General features: G+C 46.2%; 1 protein-coding gene across 3 annotated transcripts in view; it reads right to left on the bottom strand.

The window, feature by feature from the left end:
* Positions 1 to 329: 329 nt before the first annotated feature.
* ELAPOR1 (endosome-lysosome associated apoptosis and autophagy regulator 1) overlaps positions 330 to 17,453 on the bottom strand; it is a 75,595-nt gene continuing 58,471 nt past the window's right edge. For 2 of the 3 annotated variants that reach the window (XM_068964642.1, XM_068964641.1), the window contains 11 exons: positions 15,982 to 16,087; positions 15,588 to 15,725; positions 13,665 to 13,928; positions 10,506 to 10,679; positions 8,046 to 8,226; positions 7,643 to 7,739; positions 6,857 to 6,958; positions 2,794 to 2,920; positions 2,538 to 2,716; positions 1,722 to 1,887; positions 330 to 597 (listed from right to left, as the gene is read on the bottom strand). In XM_068964642.1, the coding sequence (XP_068820743.1) occupies positions 529 to 597; positions 1,722 to 1,887; positions 2,538 to 2,716; positions 2,794 to 2,920; positions 6,857 to 6,958; positions 7,643 to 7,739; positions 8,046 to 8,226; positions 10,506 to 10,679; positions 13,665 to 13,928; positions 15,588 to 15,725; positions 15,982 to 16,087 (1,603 nt within the window). In that variant the 3' untranslated portion in view covers positions 330 to 528. Of the gene's footprint in view, positions 629 to 1,721; positions 1,888 to 2,537; positions 2,717 to 2,793; positions 2,921 to 6,856; positions 6,959 to 7,642; positions 7,740 to 8,045; positions 8,227 to 10,505; positions 10,680 to 13,664; positions 13,929 to 15,587; positions 15,726 to 15,981; positions 16,088 to 17,453 lie in introns of all 3 variants that reach the window. The other variant, XM_068964643.1, reaches the window with a different exon arrangement.

Below are 17,453 nucleotides of genomic sequence, written 5' to 3' on the forward strand. Positions count from 1 at the left end.
AGTTGGAGCCAGTTATCCAGGAGAGATGAATCCAGGCAACCAGGAAGATGGATGGTCCATCAGGGGATGCCAATACCCTCCTCACCCAGCCTCTCTCCCAAAGAGATCATGAGCTGAGGGCAATGATCAGGAGAAACTCCTGGCTGCTTCTGCCCTGAAATAAGAGGACAGCGGGAGCCATTTCTATACTTAAAAAGAGAGGAATACTTTTGTCCCAGAGCAATAAGAAATATGAGCAGATGAAGCTATGGCTCTGGTGGCTGGTCCATTTTGGGAAACAAGATGCAAGCAAGGGAGTAATATATAAACAAGGTGTGGGTATATTTGGCAGGTTTGAGGCAAGCAGAAAGGAAGGTTTGGATACTCTATAAAAAGAAAACAAAGATCTGGAATTCAAACTTCTTCTGATAAGGCCACGACGAAGAGATTTCCAGCAGTGGGTGCTGCAGGAGGGTGGCACCCACGTTGCCACAGGCTTGCAAGGTGACGTGCCCAGGTGAGGAGGCAGGTGAGGCAGGGCAGTGTCCCTCACAGGTCCATGTCTGGGCCTCCTGAGGATGTCTTCAGCGGCACCGAGTCAAACCCATCAGGAGTCCTCTGAAAGAGAGATGGTGACAGGAGCTGGCTGCTGCACATGGGCAAGTTTGGGGAACAAAGGAGAGAAATGGAAAAGAGGCGACAGAAAGAACCCTCCTGAAATTCCTGCTTTCAGTGGCTTCGTGGAAACAGGAACATAAGATAGCCTCTATTCTTCTTGCTCCCTTCAGTCAGTCAGAGGATGAGAAATATCTTTAAACCCCTTGTTTTGCATCCTTGTTGAATTCTAGAAGTTCCAGAAAGACCTAAGCGTCCCAGGGTAAACTATTCTCCCATTGGTTAAACAAAAAGCATTCAAGGTCTAAGGAGGCCAAGGGAGTTACCCTGGAAGGTCAGCACAAAGGGAATGAGATTCGGCCAAGTAAACACCTACCCACCTTCCTTTCCTTTTCTGTTGCCACCCTCTCCACCCAGGTTGGATAAATTGGTCAGGGCAGCAGTGAACTGTGGGTGCTGGCAGAGCGGGGCTGCAGAGGGCGATGATCCTGGAGGAATTACTCGAATGCTCTCTGCTTGCCCCAGGCCCAGCGACACTGTGGTCTGTCTTATGTTTACGAGCTTCAGACTCATTCAGCCACACATACAGAGTCAGCTCTCCCAGTTCAGAACTGTTCAAGAGTGAACAACTTAGATGAAGCTGTAACTCAGCCTCCAAAGGACAGGGGCCTGACACCCAGGGGACAGGACCCTCCATTGGCCAAAGGAGAGCCTCACTTCTACCAGAAGTTGACCCTAGAGGTCATCCCTTCCCCTCCCTCCAAAATACAAAAAGGTTTTTGGTTTATTGTTTTGTTTTGGTTTTGGGGGGATGGAGGGTGATTCTGAACCACATGGGTGGTTCAGTACTCCTTCTGGAAGTTAAAAGGCCCAAACAGCCCATCCACTGGAGTGCATGTTGGCAGAGAAGGAGCCTTGTGCAGAGCAGTCCTGGGCCTCAGGGGAAAAAAGTATTTGTGTGAAAATACAGAAGACAGAAGCCAGGATTCTCAAGGCGGGAGGATAGAAGAGTATGGAGGGTAGAGAGCAGAACAGTGGTCCCTAAACTGTCGGGGGTCTCAGTGTACTAGGACTGATGTCTTCTCCTGGCCTCCAGGGTGACCTCAGTGCACTGGCCTCTTCCCTACCTTGGAGGTAAATGATTTGATCTTCCCAAAGAGTGACTTTTTGCTGGTAAAGATGAGGTCATCCTCCACGTCCTCGCCTTCCATGATGGCACAGCTGTCAGCGGCTGGCAGGTCACAGTCCTTGAGGGTAGCATTCATCACCAGCTTGGAGTACTTGTACTCTAGCCTATGAAACAAGGGAATGGGGAAGACAAGACACCAAACTGTAATAAAAGGAAAAGGAGAAAAGTTGGGCTAAAAGGAGATATTTCCTTGCCGTGGGTGATGGAACTGAAACATAGCAAAATGGTGGTATGCTGGGGATTTGGCTAGGAAATCTGATTCCCAAGTCAGGGATCTTTTCCCTTAAGTCTAGGTGTTTCTATGATTTCAAAGCTGAACAGAAACCATGAAACTGTAAAACCATTTTTATCATTAATAATAGCAAATTAAGAATTTTCTTTGCATTTCTTTTGAGATCTAACAGCTTTTCATAGACTGCCATGTGGTACCATCCCTGTTTAGGAGTTAAGATGCATACATGTGTGCTGAGTCACTTCAGTTGTGTCTGACTCTTTGTGACCCCATGGTCTGTAGACCGCCAAGCTCCCTTGTCCATGGGATTCTCCAGGCAAGAATACTGGAGTGGGTTGCCATTTTCTTCTCCAGGGGATCTTCCCGACCCAGGGATCAAACCCGGGTCTCCCGCATTGCAGGCAGACGCTTTAACCTCTGAGCCACCAGGGACCAAAGAGCAGCCCTGTGAATTTATACTCTCAGATACTCTCCTCCCAGCTCAACAATCCAGCCTTGGCCATCCCCAAACCCATCACGTACTTTTGATTCTTTTTCCAAAAGTAACAGGTCAAGACGGTGAGCAGGATGGCGGTGCAGGTGCCTGCGGAGATGCCCACTTTCAGCCAGAAGTCTATTGTTTTGCAGATGGTGACTCTCTGCTCAGGCAGGGAGATGCCACCAGAGCACAGCTTTGGTTCTCGCCACACGTAAGTAGTCTTCTGTTGGGGAGAAAAACAAGGAACTCAGATATCACACTCGCCTGTCTCCTGGGAAGTCCCCAAGCAGAGACGCCTACCTGGATGCCAGCCACGCAGCTGCTGACGATAGCATGGTAATCGGCAGTTGAGCAGAGGGGGCAAGCGGCCACGCTCTCCCACAGGAAGTGGAAGTTACAGCCATCACAGGTCCCGTCGGAGCACTTGCTAACAGAGCAGAAAGGAGACTTGAGCGCGTGCGCTGGACCAACAGTCTAATAACAGGAAGATCTGGCTGGAGTCCTATCATTTCATAAATTGCCTGATCTGTCTTCTCCTTGTCAGACTGTCAGTTCCATCGTGACCCTTCCAACTAGTTCTTCGCCTTCGTTTTGCTCTCTGATTTCCCTGATGATAAGAGGCCTTTCCAGCCTTCATCGGGGCCCCCACCCTCTGCCCCTGTGTTTCTCCCGACATCAGATGAGAACTCATGTAAGCTGTCTGAGCTCTAGCACAGCTGCCCAACTAACCCCTCAGAAGCTCCTGTTCTCCCCATGGACATGGGACATTTTGCAAAAGTCACTTTTTTCTTTCATTTTAAAGTTTTTATTTTCTATTGGGGTATAGCTGATTAACAAACAATGTTGTGAGAGTTTCCGGTGAACAGTGAAGGGACTCAGCCATACATGTACATGTATCCATTCTCCCCCAAACTCCATCTAGGCTGCCACGTAACATTGAGCAGAGTTCCCTGTGCTGTGCAGTTCCCTGGACCTTGTTGTTTATCCATTTTAAATACAGCAGTGTGTAGAGCTTCCTGTGGAGGGTTGGGTGTGAGGGGCCAGTGTTTGGGAATGAACTTCAGGTCACTGCTGCCTGCAATGTACTTTAATGTTTGCAACAAGAGTAGTGATCATACATTTTAACACCACTGCTGGGTCACAGTGTGCCCCTTGGCTCCCCATCTCCCTGATCAGCATTGCCTAGCACAGCATTTTCCAAACCATCTTCCTTAAGACATGGGTACCCTCAAGATGTCAGTGTTAAGTGAAAAGAGGAAGGTAGGGGGGAAGGTGGTGGTTGTTGTTGTTTAGTTGATAAGTCATGTCTGATTCTATCACAACCCCATGGACAGTGGCCCACTAGTCTCCTCTCTCCATGGGGTATCCCAGGCAAGAGTACTGCAGTGTGTTGCCATTTCCTTCTCCAGGGGATCTTCCTGGAGGATTGAACCCTCATCTCCTTCATTGGCAGGCAGATTCTTTACCACTGAGCCACCAGGGAAGCCTGGGGCTTCCTGTAATCAAAATAGTTCAAGAGTCCTTGATTTAGTGCCCTTGGCTATTAAATTCAAAATTGGGTCTTTCAGCTGTAGATTCTTAGGATTCCCTAAACTTTACTAATTTGATAATAAGAAGGATCTCTTATCTCATTGAAGAAAGTAGGGAAAACCGCTAGACCATTCAGGTATGACCTAAATCAAATTCCATATGATTATACAGTGGAAGTGAGAAATAGATTTAAGGGACTAGATCTGATAGATAGAGTGTCTGATGAACTATGGACGGAGGTTCGTGACATTGTACAGGAGACAGGGATCAAGACCACCCCCAAGAAAAAGAAATGCAAAAAAGCAAAATGGCTGTCTGGGGAGGCCTTAAAAGTAGCTGTGAAAAGAAGAGAGGCGAAAAGCAAAGGAGAAAAGGAAAGATATAAGGATCTGAATGCAGAGTTCCAAAGAATAGCAAGGAGAGATAAGAAAGCCTTCCTCAGCAATCAATGCAAAGAAATAGAGGAAAACAACAGAATGGGAAAGACTAGAGATCTCTTCAAGAAAATTGGAGATACCAAGGGAACATTTCATGCAAAAATGGGCTCAATAAAGGACAGAAATGGTATGGACCTAATAGAAGCAGAAGATATTAAGAAGAGGTGGCAAGAATACATAGAAGAACTGTACAAAAAAGATCTTCATGACCCAGATAATCATGATGGTGTGATCACTCACCTAAAGCCAGACATCCTGGAGTGTGAAGTCAAGTGGGCCTTAGAAAGCATCACTATGAACAAAGCTAGTGGAGGTAATGGAATGCCATTGAGCTATTTCAAATCCTGAAAGATGATGCTGTGAAAGTGCTGCACTCAATATGCCAGCACATTTGGAAAACTCAGCAGTGGCCACAGGACTAGAAAAGGTCAGTTTTCATTCCAATCCCAAAGATAGGCAAAGCCAAAGAATGCTCAAACTACTGCACAATTGCACTCATCTGACATGCTAGTAAAGTAATGCTCAAAATTCTCCAAGCTAGGCTTCAGCAATACATGAACCATGAACTTCCAGATGTTCAAGATGGTTTTAGAAAAGGCAGAGGAACCAGAGATCAAATTGTCAACATCTGCTGGATCATGGAAAAAGCAAGAGAGTTCCAGAAAAACATCTCTTTCTGCTTTATTGACTATGCCAAAGCCTTTGACTGTGTGGATCACAATAAACTGTGGAAAATTCTGAAAGAAATGGGAATACCAGACCACCTGACCTGCCTCTTGAGAAATCTGTATGCAGTTCAGGAAGCAACAGTTAGAACTGGACATGGAACAACAGACTGGTTCCAAATAGGAAAAGGAGAATGTCAAGGCTGTATATTGTCACCTGCTTATTTAACTTACATGCAGAGTACATCATGAGAAACGCTGGGCTGGATGAAGCACAAGCTGGAATCAAGATTGCTGGGAGAAATATCACTAACCTCAGATATGCAGATGACACCACCCTTATGGCAGAAAGTGAAGAGGAACTAAAAAGCCTCTTGATGAAAGTGAAAGAAGAGAGTGAAAAAGTTGGCTTAAAGCTCAACATTCAGAAAACGAAGATCATGGCATCTGGTCCCATCACTTCTTGGGAAATAGATGGGGAAACAGTGGAAACAGTGTCAGACTTTATTTTTGGGGGCTCCAAAATCATTGCAGCTGGTGATTGCAGCCATGAAATTAAAAGACGCTTATTCCTTGGGATAAAAGTTATGACCAACCTAGAGAGCTATTCAAAAGCAGAGACATTACTTTGCCAACAAAGGTCTGTCTAGTCAAGGCTATGGTTTTTCCAGTGGTATGGATGTATGGATGTGAGAGTTGGACTGTGAAGAAAGCTGAGTGCTGAAGAACTGATGCTTTTGAACTGTGGTGTTGGAGAAGACTCTTGAGAGTCCCTTGGACTGCAAGGAGATCCAACCAGTCCATTCTAAAGGAGATCAGTCCTGGGTGTTCTTTGGAAGGACTGATGCTGAGGCTGAAACTCCAATACTTTGGCCACCTCATGGGAAGAGCTGACTCATTGGAAAAGACTCTGATGCTGGGAGGGATTGGGGGCAGGAGGAGAAGGGGACAAGAGGATGAGATGGCTGGATGGCATCACTGACTCGATGGACATGAGTTTGAGTGAACTCTGGGAGCTGGTGATGGACAGGGAGGCTTGGCGTGCTGCAATTCATGGGGTCGCAAAGAGTCGGACATGACTGAATGACTGAACTGAACTGAACTGATTATCTCATTGAGCTTCCCTGGTGGCTCAGATGGTAAAGCACCCGCCTGCAGTGTGCGAGACCCTGCCGGGGTCCATCCCTGAGTTGGGAAGATCCTTTGGAGGAGGGTATGCCAACCCACTCAAGTATTCTTGCCTGGAGAGTCCCCATGGACAGAAGAGCCTGGTGGGCTACAGTCCATGGGGTCACAAAGAGTGACTGAGCAACTAAGCACATTATCTCATTATCTCCAGTCTCATTACCTCATTTAATCCTCATAACAACCCCCTGAAGGAATTTATTATCATCCTCATTTTGCAAATAAAGAAGAGGCCTAGAGAAGATAAGAACTATATCCATAGCAGAGCTGGCAAGTATAGGAGGGGAATTGAATCTGGCCCTCAGCCCTAGCCGTTAGTCACTCTGCTACACAGCTGCCCACACACTCTAGAGAGTGAGGATAGCTTCTGCTCTTCTGCTCCATCCTTGACATCTAAAGATCGAGTGTTTGGAACCACGACTGTGTCCCCAAGAGCCCATTAATGGAGCACAGATGATTTTCTCTTTTGCTCGTCTTCGGTAATCTCTGTTTGGTCCTTGGGATGGAGTGATGCCAAGGAAGGGAGGCTATGTCACATCCCTTTACCTTGGCAGTGACAGACTTCCAGGAGCAGGCTTGAGTGGGCTGCATCTGACTCGGATGGTGGTTGACCTCCCAGAGCTACAAGACTGGGTCACATCATTGGACCTGCAGAGCAAACAGCCCCCATAGGGGAAGGAGTCACTCACTGGTGCCATCGGAGAGCTGCTAAGTGAAGTTAGCGTGGAGCAGATGCCTGGCTGGGGAAGTGTGGTCTGACACATGGGAGAGAGTGGGGGTCAGGTAGATCTGGTCAAGGGGAAATGCACTGGTCTAGGAAAGGCCGTGCTGTGCTCCGTTGCTCAGTCATGTCTGACTCTTTAGCGACCTCATGGACTATTGCCCACCAGGCTCCTCTGTCCATGGGATTTCCCAGGCAAGAAGACTGGAGTGGGTTGCCATGCCCTCCTCCAGGGCATTTTCCCCACCCCGGGATCAAACCTGTTGTCTTCTGTGTCTCCTGCATTGCAGGTGGACTGTTTGCCACTGAGCCACCGGGGAAGCACTAGGAAAGGCTAGCAGATGCATTAAGATTGGAATATCCTTAGGCGGGAGGGGTTGTCCACCCCAGGTCATCCAATATTCCTCACTGCCACCAGGGGCACACCTGCCCCAGTAATACCCAAGTAGCTGGGCTGGGGAACTCTCAGCCTTTAGAGCTCTCTGCTGGGCGGGTCTGCTAGACCTTGTTCTGGCTTGATAAGCAGTAGGTGGCTAAAGAGGGAGGGACGCCACAGAGATTGCGGAGAAGCCCTGGGTTTCACTTGCATTAGCCTGGCCTCTCATTTTCACCTATAAAAGAAGATCACGTCCGGTATTCCCAGGGACTCCAGGTGGAAAAGTTCAGCTGGGGAGGTGATGCCATCCAGAGTCATATCTGTTGTCACCCCTGCCAAATTAGAGCTCCTAATTAGTTCTCACTAGTAGCACTTAGCTGGCAACCACTTTAGTTCTTCCAATACCTGTTCACATCCCACCTTCCTTCATCTCATCACATCCCTGAGTGGCTCAGGACAGGGCAAACCAAAGGTTTATCAGTGGCCCCAGGGGCCCTTGGTACCCCCGGATGGAGTAGGAAACAGAGGTCAGGAGGTTGGGCCCCTCACCTGGGGCCTTTTAGCTTAGAGTCTGGGAGCCTCACTCACTCTTCACACAGACACACACTCAAACAGGTGAGAAAGATGGAGGTACTCACCGATAAGCCGGTCTGCGAGGCTGACAGGCTGCGAGGACACCCCGGCCTTGTAGCCTGTCACCTCTGGGGGAATGATGACCGCCTGGCACACGTAGGCTGTGATGGGCTTGGAGAAACCGGACTCACCCTCGGGGATCCGGAGGTCGGTGACATTGTCAGTGCACACAGACATTTTCTTACCCTGGGCAGGGGGGTGCAGGAGGAAGTGGCAGGGAATGTGTGGTCACAGAAGAAATCCCTAAAGGGAACAGGGAGCAGTTCCTCCACGTTTAAAACTTTAGCCTTCTAAGAGCACGCTGCAGTGGAATGATTCATCCCCGTGCTAATTACAAGACAGATTTTAAAAGATAAAAAAAAGCTAATAATAAGGCCTGGGTGTCCTCGTTTCTGGAACTCTGGCCCAGAGATCCCCAGTCTTTTATTTCCTTGGAATCACCTGGAGCCCCTTATGAGCAGTGTTGGGATGGTGGCAAACTGATTGGCAGATCTAATCTAGCAGCCTACCAGTTAAGGGCTTTCCTTATTCTAGTCAGATTTCTAGGCAGATCCTGAAATATGTAACCGATCTCATGAAATTGATTTGGGCATCTGGCCTGCTTCCCATTCACTCTCCGTGTCTTCCATGGAGCTGTGATTCTACCATACTTATCTTGGGAGAGGAAATGGCAACCCACTCCAGCATTGTTGCCTGGAAAATTCCATGGACAGAGGAGCCTGGTGGGCTACAGTCCATGGGGTCACAAAGAGTCAGATAAGACTGAGTGACTAACACTTTCTTTTCTTATCTTGGGAGGACTTTCCAGAGTGTCCTGGGGGTTAAAACAAACCCCATAACCAGCCCTCTTCCTGCCTTGAGGTAGAACATCTTAGGACCAATTGGAACCTATTCTATTTAAAAATATTTATCAGCAGAAGAAAGACTGCTTCTCCTCCAGTCCTTAACAATGCAAACTCTATAGAGTAGAACTCAGGAGAACAGTGGGAACTGGACTCCTTCTTTGAGAGTTTGTAATAGAAGAAATATTGAGATATTTTTCCTTCAAAATCCTTTAAATTTATAGATAAATTATAATTTGTTTGCTAATATAAGGTCACTTGTTCAATATTTTAAATCGAAGTGGACTAAGCATTATAATGCAGGATTTTCAAAATGATAAATTTAATTAGAAATAGACCCAAGTTGCTAAATCTGGTGTGTTACTTCCTTTTCAAGATTGTAAGAAACAGAAAAGGAACATGAGAACGGAAAGGTATCTTTACATTGTATAAGAATAAGCAAAGAAAATAAAACTCACAGACTCTCCAAATTTCCATCTTTTCTCTCCCAACTCACCGAACGAAACTTGCTACATGGGGCTTGCTTTAATTAGTCTCCAGTTCCCAAGTTATCACTAACTGTCACTTCAGAGCCTTTCTTTTAACTTCTTCAAAGACTTTTTAAAAACAGGAAAGAGACATTTGTCTCTAATCTTTCACAGATAGTTTATTTCTTGGCATGTTCTCTCTATAAACACAAAACAGCTATTTTGCATGTTGCAGAAGATGGGTAGAAGCTGTGTGGTGTAAAGGCCTTACCTCTACATAGAATCACAGATTAAATGTTCAAGATGCTGTTTATTTTGCAATATTTGAAACTAACTTTCCAACCTCTGAACATGGCTTGTTAGTAATTTAGTCAAGTGCAGTGGTGGTGTGATTACCCTTTACAAATATTTCCTCCTTTTAAATTTGTATCCAGAATATTTGCAGCATCTTGAAATGCTAATGGTAACATGTAGTGTCCGCAAAGATACATGTAGATGAAATTATGAGTAGTTTATTTTATCCAGCTTCTAGAAAACAAAAGACAGGTGTCATGATTTCTGAAGACTACTTTTTTAAGGAAAAAAATCTTTCTCCTGCATAGTTTTTTTTTTAATTGAAGTATAGTTGATGTATGAGTATAGTTTTTATATAATCATTTTATATAATGGAATAAAGGTCATTATATATATTTTATATATCATTTTATATATGTTTTATATATCATTTTATATAAGGGAATAAGGTCAGGAAGGAGTTAATGTACACCTTGTTCTACTTTACTTAAGTAATTAACTTATTTTGGCTGTGCTGTGCGGCTTGTGGGATCTTAGTTCCCTGACCAGGGACCAAACCCAGGCCCCAGCAGGAAACACACCAAGTCTTACCCACTGGACCGCCAGGGAATTCCCCACACGTTATTTTATTTAATTTATTTTTTAATTCCCCTCATCTGATTTCAAATACGTTCATTTTCCTAAATGTTTATAATCCAAATGATCTGATTTTAGAGGAGAAAGTCCTCAGGAAGAATAATAACCATTTGAAAATCTCTGAATCTACCCCATCCGCTGCTATCTGACCCTCCTATGTCCTCTGGCCTCTGATTCGCTGGCGCCCCCCTTTCTGTTCTCATGCTGTCCGTCCTATAAAGCTTACCTGATTTCCGCAGAGACTGAGGGTAAAGTGGTGGAAGTATTTCAGTCCTTTGGAAGTGAAGCTTGGCCCTCCAGCCAGAGAGATGGTCTTTTCCAAAGCCGAGAAGTTGTACTCGAAGGTCCTGGTCGGAGTGCTGACTGAGAAGGCGCAGTCGCTGTAGCACAGAGAGTGGATCTGAGGGGAGAGGGGCCATCAGGCTGGCAGGGCCTCAAAGGGGCCCTGGAGAGCAGCGCTAGTCACCCCAGCCCGGTCCAGCCCAGGCAGGGCGAGAGAAGAGGAAGCGTGGATTAGGGGTGGGCATTGAAAGATGCGAAACAGGAGCGAGGGAGGCTGTGTACATCTTGCCATGCCAGTATTAGCACATATATGATGTATGAACCTCTCATTTTCCGGTGGGTAGTCGGATCAGATTCTGTACCTTGTTCCTATGCCTAGATTATAAAACTCCCTCAAGAAACAAGATAGCCCTTCTTATGTTCAAGCAGAAAACAGCACTAGACACTCACCTAGAGCCAGACATCCTGGGATGTGAAGTCAAGTGGGCCTTAGGAAGCATCACTATGAACAAAGCTAGTGGAGGTGATGGAATTCCAGTGGAGCTATTTCAAATCCTGAAAGATGATGCTGCTAAAGTGCTGCACTCAATATGCCAGCAAATTTAGAAAACTGAGCAGTGGCCACAGGACTGGAAAAGGTCAGTTTTCATTCCAATCCCAAAGAAAGGCAAAGCCAAAGAATGCTCAAACTACTGCACAATTGCACTCATCTCACACACTAGCAAAGTAATGCTCAAAATTCTCCAAGCTAGGCTTCAGCAATACATGAACTGTGAACTTCCAGATGTTCAAGGTGGTTTTAGAAAAGGCAGAGGAACCAGAGATCAAATTGTCAACATCCGCTGGATCATCAAAAAAGCAAGAGAATTTCAGAAAAACATCCATTTCTGTTTTATTGACTATGCCAAAGCCTTTGACTGCATGGATCACAATAAACTGTGGAAAATTCTGAAAGAAATGGGAATACCAGGCCACCTGACCTGCCTCTTGAGAAATCTGTATGCAGGCCAGGAAGCAACAGTTAGAACTGGACATGGAACAACAGACTGGTTCCAAATAAGAAAAAGAGTATGTCAAGGCTGTATATTGTCACCGAGCTTATTTAACTTACATGCAGAGTACATCATGAGAAACACTGGGCTGGATGAAGCACAAGCTGGAATCAAGATTGCTGGGAGAAATATCACTAACTTCAGATATGCGGATGACACCATCCTTATGGCAGAAAGTGAAGAACTAAAGAGCCTCTTGATGAAAGTGAAAGAGGAGAGTGAAAAATTTGGCTTAAAGCTCAACATTCAGAAAACGAAGATCATGGCATCTGGTCCCATCACTTCTTGGGAAATAGATGGGGAAACAGTGGAAACAGTGTCAGACTTTATTTTTTTGGGTTCCAAAATCACTGCAGATGGTGACTGCAGCCATGAAATTAAAAGACGCTTACTCTTTGGAAGGAAAGTTGTGACCAACCTAGATAGCATATTGAAAAGCAGAGACATTACTAGGTCTGTCTAGTCAAGGCTATGGTTTTTCCTGTGGTCATGTATGGATGTGAGAGTTGGACTATAAAGAAAGCTGAACACCGAAGAATTGATGCTTCTGAACTGTGGTGTTGGAGAAGACTCTTGAGAGTCCCTTGGACTGCAAGGAGATCCAACCAGTACATCTTAAAGGAAATCAGTCCTGAATATTCATTGGAAGGACTGATGTCGAAACTGAAACTCCAATACTTTGGCCGCCTGATGCAAAGGGCTAACTCATTTGAAAAGACCTTGATGCTGGGAAAGATTGAAGGTGGGAGGAGAAGGGGACAAGAGAGGATGAGGTGGTTGGATGGCATCACTGACTCAATGGACATGAGTTTGAATAACTCCAGGAGTTGGTGAACTCCTTCCCTGGTGGCTCAGACAGTAAAGCATCTGCCTGCAATGCGGGAGACCTGGGTTCGATTCCTGGGTCGGGAAGATCCCCTGGAGAAGGAAATGGCAATCCACTCCAGTACTATTGCCTGGAAAATCCCATGGACAGAGGAGCCTGGTAGGCTACAGTCCATGGAGTCGCAAAGAGTTGGACACAACTGAGCAACTTCACTTTCCAGGAGTTGGTGATGGACAGGGAGGCCCAGGAGTGCTACAGTCCCTGGTGTAGCAAAGAGTCGGATACGACTGAGTGACTGAACTGAACTGAACTGAACTGAACTGAAGTGGAAGAAAGGTGCCCAGGATAGCAGAAGAGAAACTACAAGTCTGTCCACCCTCCCCCACTTAAAATTCACTGACCTCCAGATTCCTTTTTCCAAGTCTCTTTATAGGAAACTGAAACATAAACCCCTTTCTTGGTCATTTTAAGGTCAATCCCTCCCTTTACAGCAGAAGAGGCTGCGGGGAGGAAGTCTGTGGCAAGAGTCCAGGGTGTCCCAATAAGGTTGCCTGAGATCTGCAGAACTGCTGCACTTACTGCACAGCTAAACTGAGCAACGTCTGCAGACTGCGTAGTGTCTTACAAATGTGTGGCCACAGGGTTGTGATCAGTAAAATACAAGCTCACTGAAAAGCATTAATGTATAACTAAGAACTTCTGGTCATAGGATTCACTTTCTCAGATTCAGAAAATGCATGGGCCAACAGCACTGCTGTTTCACTTTAGAAGAAAGCCCTGGGAGAGGAGGCAGCATTGACAGTTAACTACATGTCCCAGCAAAGGTGGGTTACCATTCCGAGAAGGGGGTCAAATTCCCTTGATAACAAGCTAGAATGAAGTAGGCTGAATTTGAGCCACAAGTCCCAAGACTGCTTCCCTTTCAGTCTCTGCACAGATGCTAAATAACCCTCTGGACTAGAGGGCCACAGATTTCCATTACCCATCACCTGAAGATAAGACTTGTCGATGACTGAGACCCAGACCCTGAAAACCAACCAGTACAAGCTGAGAACTCTCCATCTATGGTCACAAACTGGATGGGTTTCCTCTAGGACTCTAACCTGGGAGTGTACTAGGGGGAGTTTGGATATCAGCCCCTTAGGAACGCCACCCAGGACCTGGTACCATCTGAGCTGGCCCATTCAGAGACGCAAAGTTAGGCTGCTTAGCCAACTACTGGCACCTTGTTGCTCCTGGTCCCTGGACCACAGGGTATGCAGGCCTGGGCACCATAAGGCTGGTGGGCTTTCAAGATCGTGTTAGGAGGACAGGAGTGGCAGGTTCCTGAATCCCGATCAATATAGTAGCCAGCAGGACAAGAGGTGCAGGAGGAGCCCATGTCAGAGGCTTCCAGGGCACACGGACGGCAGTAGGAAGCCACCCCGTCCATGACATTGGTGATGTTGATGGAGTAGATCTTGGCGACATCACTGGTATACTTTCTTCCCTGGAAACAAAGACACAAGAGGAGAGTGAGCTTGGCCTGCCTTGGCCTGAGAAGGAGCAATTGAGTGCTCTGGAAATAACAGAATATGACTTAATCTTTTTTATCCTGTGATACTTGATAAAAATCTTTAGAAGCACCCTGTTCTTTTTACTCACTTAACATCATGAGAAACGCTGGACTAGAAGAAACACAAGCTGGAATCAAGATTGCCCGGAGAAATATCACTAACCTCAGATATGCAGATGACACCACCTTTATGGCAGAAAGTGAAGAGGAACTAAAAAGCCTCTTGATGAAAGTAAAAGAGGAAAGTGAAAAAGTTGGCTTAAAGCTCAACATTCAGAAAACGAAGATCATGGCATCTGGTCCCATCACCTCATGGGAAGTAGATGGGGAAACAGGGGAAACAGTGTCAGACTTTATTTTTTTGGGCTCCAAAATCACCACAGATGGTGACTGCAGCCAAGAAATTAAAAGACGCTTACTCCTTGGAAGAAAAGTCATGAGCATCCTAGATAGTGTATTAAAAAGCAGAGACATTACTTTGCTGACTAAGGTCCGTCTACTCAAGGCTATGGTTTTTCCTGTGGTCATGTATGGATGTGAGAGTTGGACTGTGAAGAAGGCTGAGTGCCGAAGAATTGATGCTTTTGAACTGTGGTGTTGGAGAAGACTCTTGAGAGTTCCTTGGACTGCAAGGAGATCCAACCAGTCCATTCTGAAGGAGATCAGCCCTGGGATTTCTTTGGAAGGACTGATGCTGAGGCTGAAACTCCAATACTTTGGCCACCTCATGCGAAGAGCTGACTCATTGGAAAAGACTCTGATGTTGGGAGGGATTGGGGGCAGGAGGAGAAGGGGACGACAGAGGATGAGATGGCTGGATGGCATCACTGACTTGATGGACGTGAGTCTGAGTGAACTCCGGGAGTTGGTGATGGACAGGGAGGCCTGGCGTGCTGTGATTCATGGGGTTGCAAAGAGTTGGACACGACTGAGCGACTGAACTGAACTGAACTGAACTGAACTGAACAGTATCTTTTAATGTGCATTTTTTGCCATTTTAAAGTAAGGACTGAACAATTTAGATGATGTATAAAAATATTCAGTACCATGGGGAAATATGTAGTAGGTATTTATATTTTTTAAAAAGCAGATGTTTTCCCCTTATAAAAGAAAAAAAAAGTATTTATAGTGAAATAAAGATGGTATAGAAGATACTCCATATGCTAACTATGTTATCTCTGGGTAGTAGGATTATGGGTGGTTTTCTTCTTTTTGCTTTCTTTTTTTTTTTTGCTTATTTCTAAGTTTTCTTCCAGTGAACTTACATTACTTTGAGTTAAGATAAAACCAGAGTTATTATTATTAAAGCAAGAACAGGACTGAACAGGGTACACCAGGTCAGGTACCACATATATCCTATCCTCAGGATAGGTCTCCTGAGGAAGGACAGGTGATTTTAGGAGTTTCCAGGGTCATTTGGACAAGGCTGGATGCTCCTCAGGGGCTGGCATAGGCAGTCCTCTGCTTGACTCCTTACAAGTCTTCTAATCACTGGATTCTGAAACTCGACCACATGCTTAAGCTAAGGTAGGAATTGTTCCAGGTTAGGAGGTCTCTCTGGGCGCTGAGCACTGAGGAAGGGGAGGAGCTTACTGTCTCATGGAAAGTTGTCCTCTGGAAGGCCCAGGTGAAGCTCATGGTAGCGTTCTCCTCGATGATGTAGGTATAGGACTGTTTGCCTTTAGAACCTTTCCACGTCTCCACGGGACTGTTGGTCCTAGAATTCACACCCTGAACCCAAGACAGATGAATGAAGAAGGCATAATGGCTGGGCAACTGTGGGGTGCGGGTGCCTATACCGCTGCCATCCTGGGGGCCATCACAGTGGCCTAGACCCATATGAAATGGTGCAGTCCCTGACAAATAGTTGGGCTCCTTGTCTGCAAAATCACTGTAAGCAGGGGTGTCAGTTATGTTGATGCACCAACAGGGCAGAGGGGCCAACCTTCCTGGAAGCCCCAAAGCAGACAAAGGAAGGAAAACATACCACCATGAAGTAGAGCTCGCAGTTCGCAGAACAGATGGTCTCAAAGACAAACGTGACCCTGGCCAGCTCTTTGTTCTCTGTGTCTGCCATCACTGACTGTGGAGGTCTGTGGGGCAGAAATCAAAAGGCGGTTCCAGGGGCCAGACAGTGCTTAGTGAAGAGAGCAGATGGCAGCAAAGGGTCTGCTGGGGGACAGGACTAAGTTCTGAGTATGTTGGAAAGAACATGAATTAAATCCAATTCTATCATCCTAGCTGTCTGACCTTGATCTAGCCAAACTGTTATCTTTCTTTTCTGTAAAAGGGTGATAATATCTTTCTTATTTACCTCCCATCATTATGCGTGCTAAGTCGCTTCAGTCATGTTCGACTCTTTGTGACGCTATGGACTGTAGCCTGCCAGGCTCCTCTGTCCATGGGATTCTCTAGGCAAGATACTGGAGTGGGTTGCCATGCCCTCCTTCAGGGGATCTTCCCAACCCAGGGATTGAAGGTCTCGCATTTCCTGTGTTGGCAGGTGGGTTCTTTACCACTAGCGCCTTTGGGAAGCCCATCACTGTGGTGTGATCCAAAGGCATAACAGATGTGGAAGTACTTTCTAAAATGCTGAATAGCCTCCCTAGCAGAGTGTGGGCTCCAGACCCACTGAATTAGAATCTGCAGCTTAACGTGATCCCCAGGTGATCCATGTGCATGTTAGGGTTGAAGAAGACCACCAGCATAAGACATCAATTGTCTACACTCACTCAGCAGTTCAAACCCCCTCCCCATCCCCACCTGAACTGTGGGGGGTTTGCCCTGGTCAAATGAGCAGGTACTTCGATTCATAGCTTTTTAAGCAAAGTTCTCAGCCTGGTCCTTCTTTGGGGAAAGAGAGAGCCATGTCTGATGGGTGGGGATGGCAGGGTGGGGCGAGTGGGGTTAGAAAGTGCTTTACTGCTATAACCATATTTGCAAATTGGAAAGTATTTTGGTGAGTGTTATCTCCCAAAAGTCTAAGAAGTTTGCTTCCCTCAGAAACATAAGATATAGCTGTTCAGCTCTGAGTAATGAAAAGGAAGGGAAGGGAACCTATTACCTTTCGAGCAAGTACTGTGGCTGAGCACTGTGCCCAGGATAGAAGGAGCGAGCTTGAAGGGGGAATGGAAAAGCCAGACTGGCGATAGGGATGCTGATTCAGTGGTTCCCCCTCATCTTTAAAGCACATACAGGCAGAAGAGTTTACTTGGGCTTTGAAAACCCATTTGTAGCTTTCTTTTTGGCTTTGGGCATGTGATTGACTTCTGAGGACCTCCAGTTCCCAGCTACTGTCCACTCGGTGGTGTGAACTGATGGGCTGGAGTTAGGCCAGAATCACAGACTGTCAATCCCTTTCTTTTACAGACAAGGAGCCCAAAGCCTAAAGGGGCACAGTGGCTTTCCCAAGTTCACCAAGCCAGTAAGTGGCAAAATTCAAGTGCCCTGTCTCATAGT

This window comes from Capricornis sumatraensis, chromosome 2, assembly GCF_032405125.1.
Source record: "Capricornis sumatraensis isolate serow.1 chromosome 2, serow.2, whole genome shotgun sequence".
Lineage (NCBI taxonomy): Eukaryota > Metazoa > Chordata > Mammalia > Artiodactyla > Bovidae > Capricornis > Capricornis sumatraensis.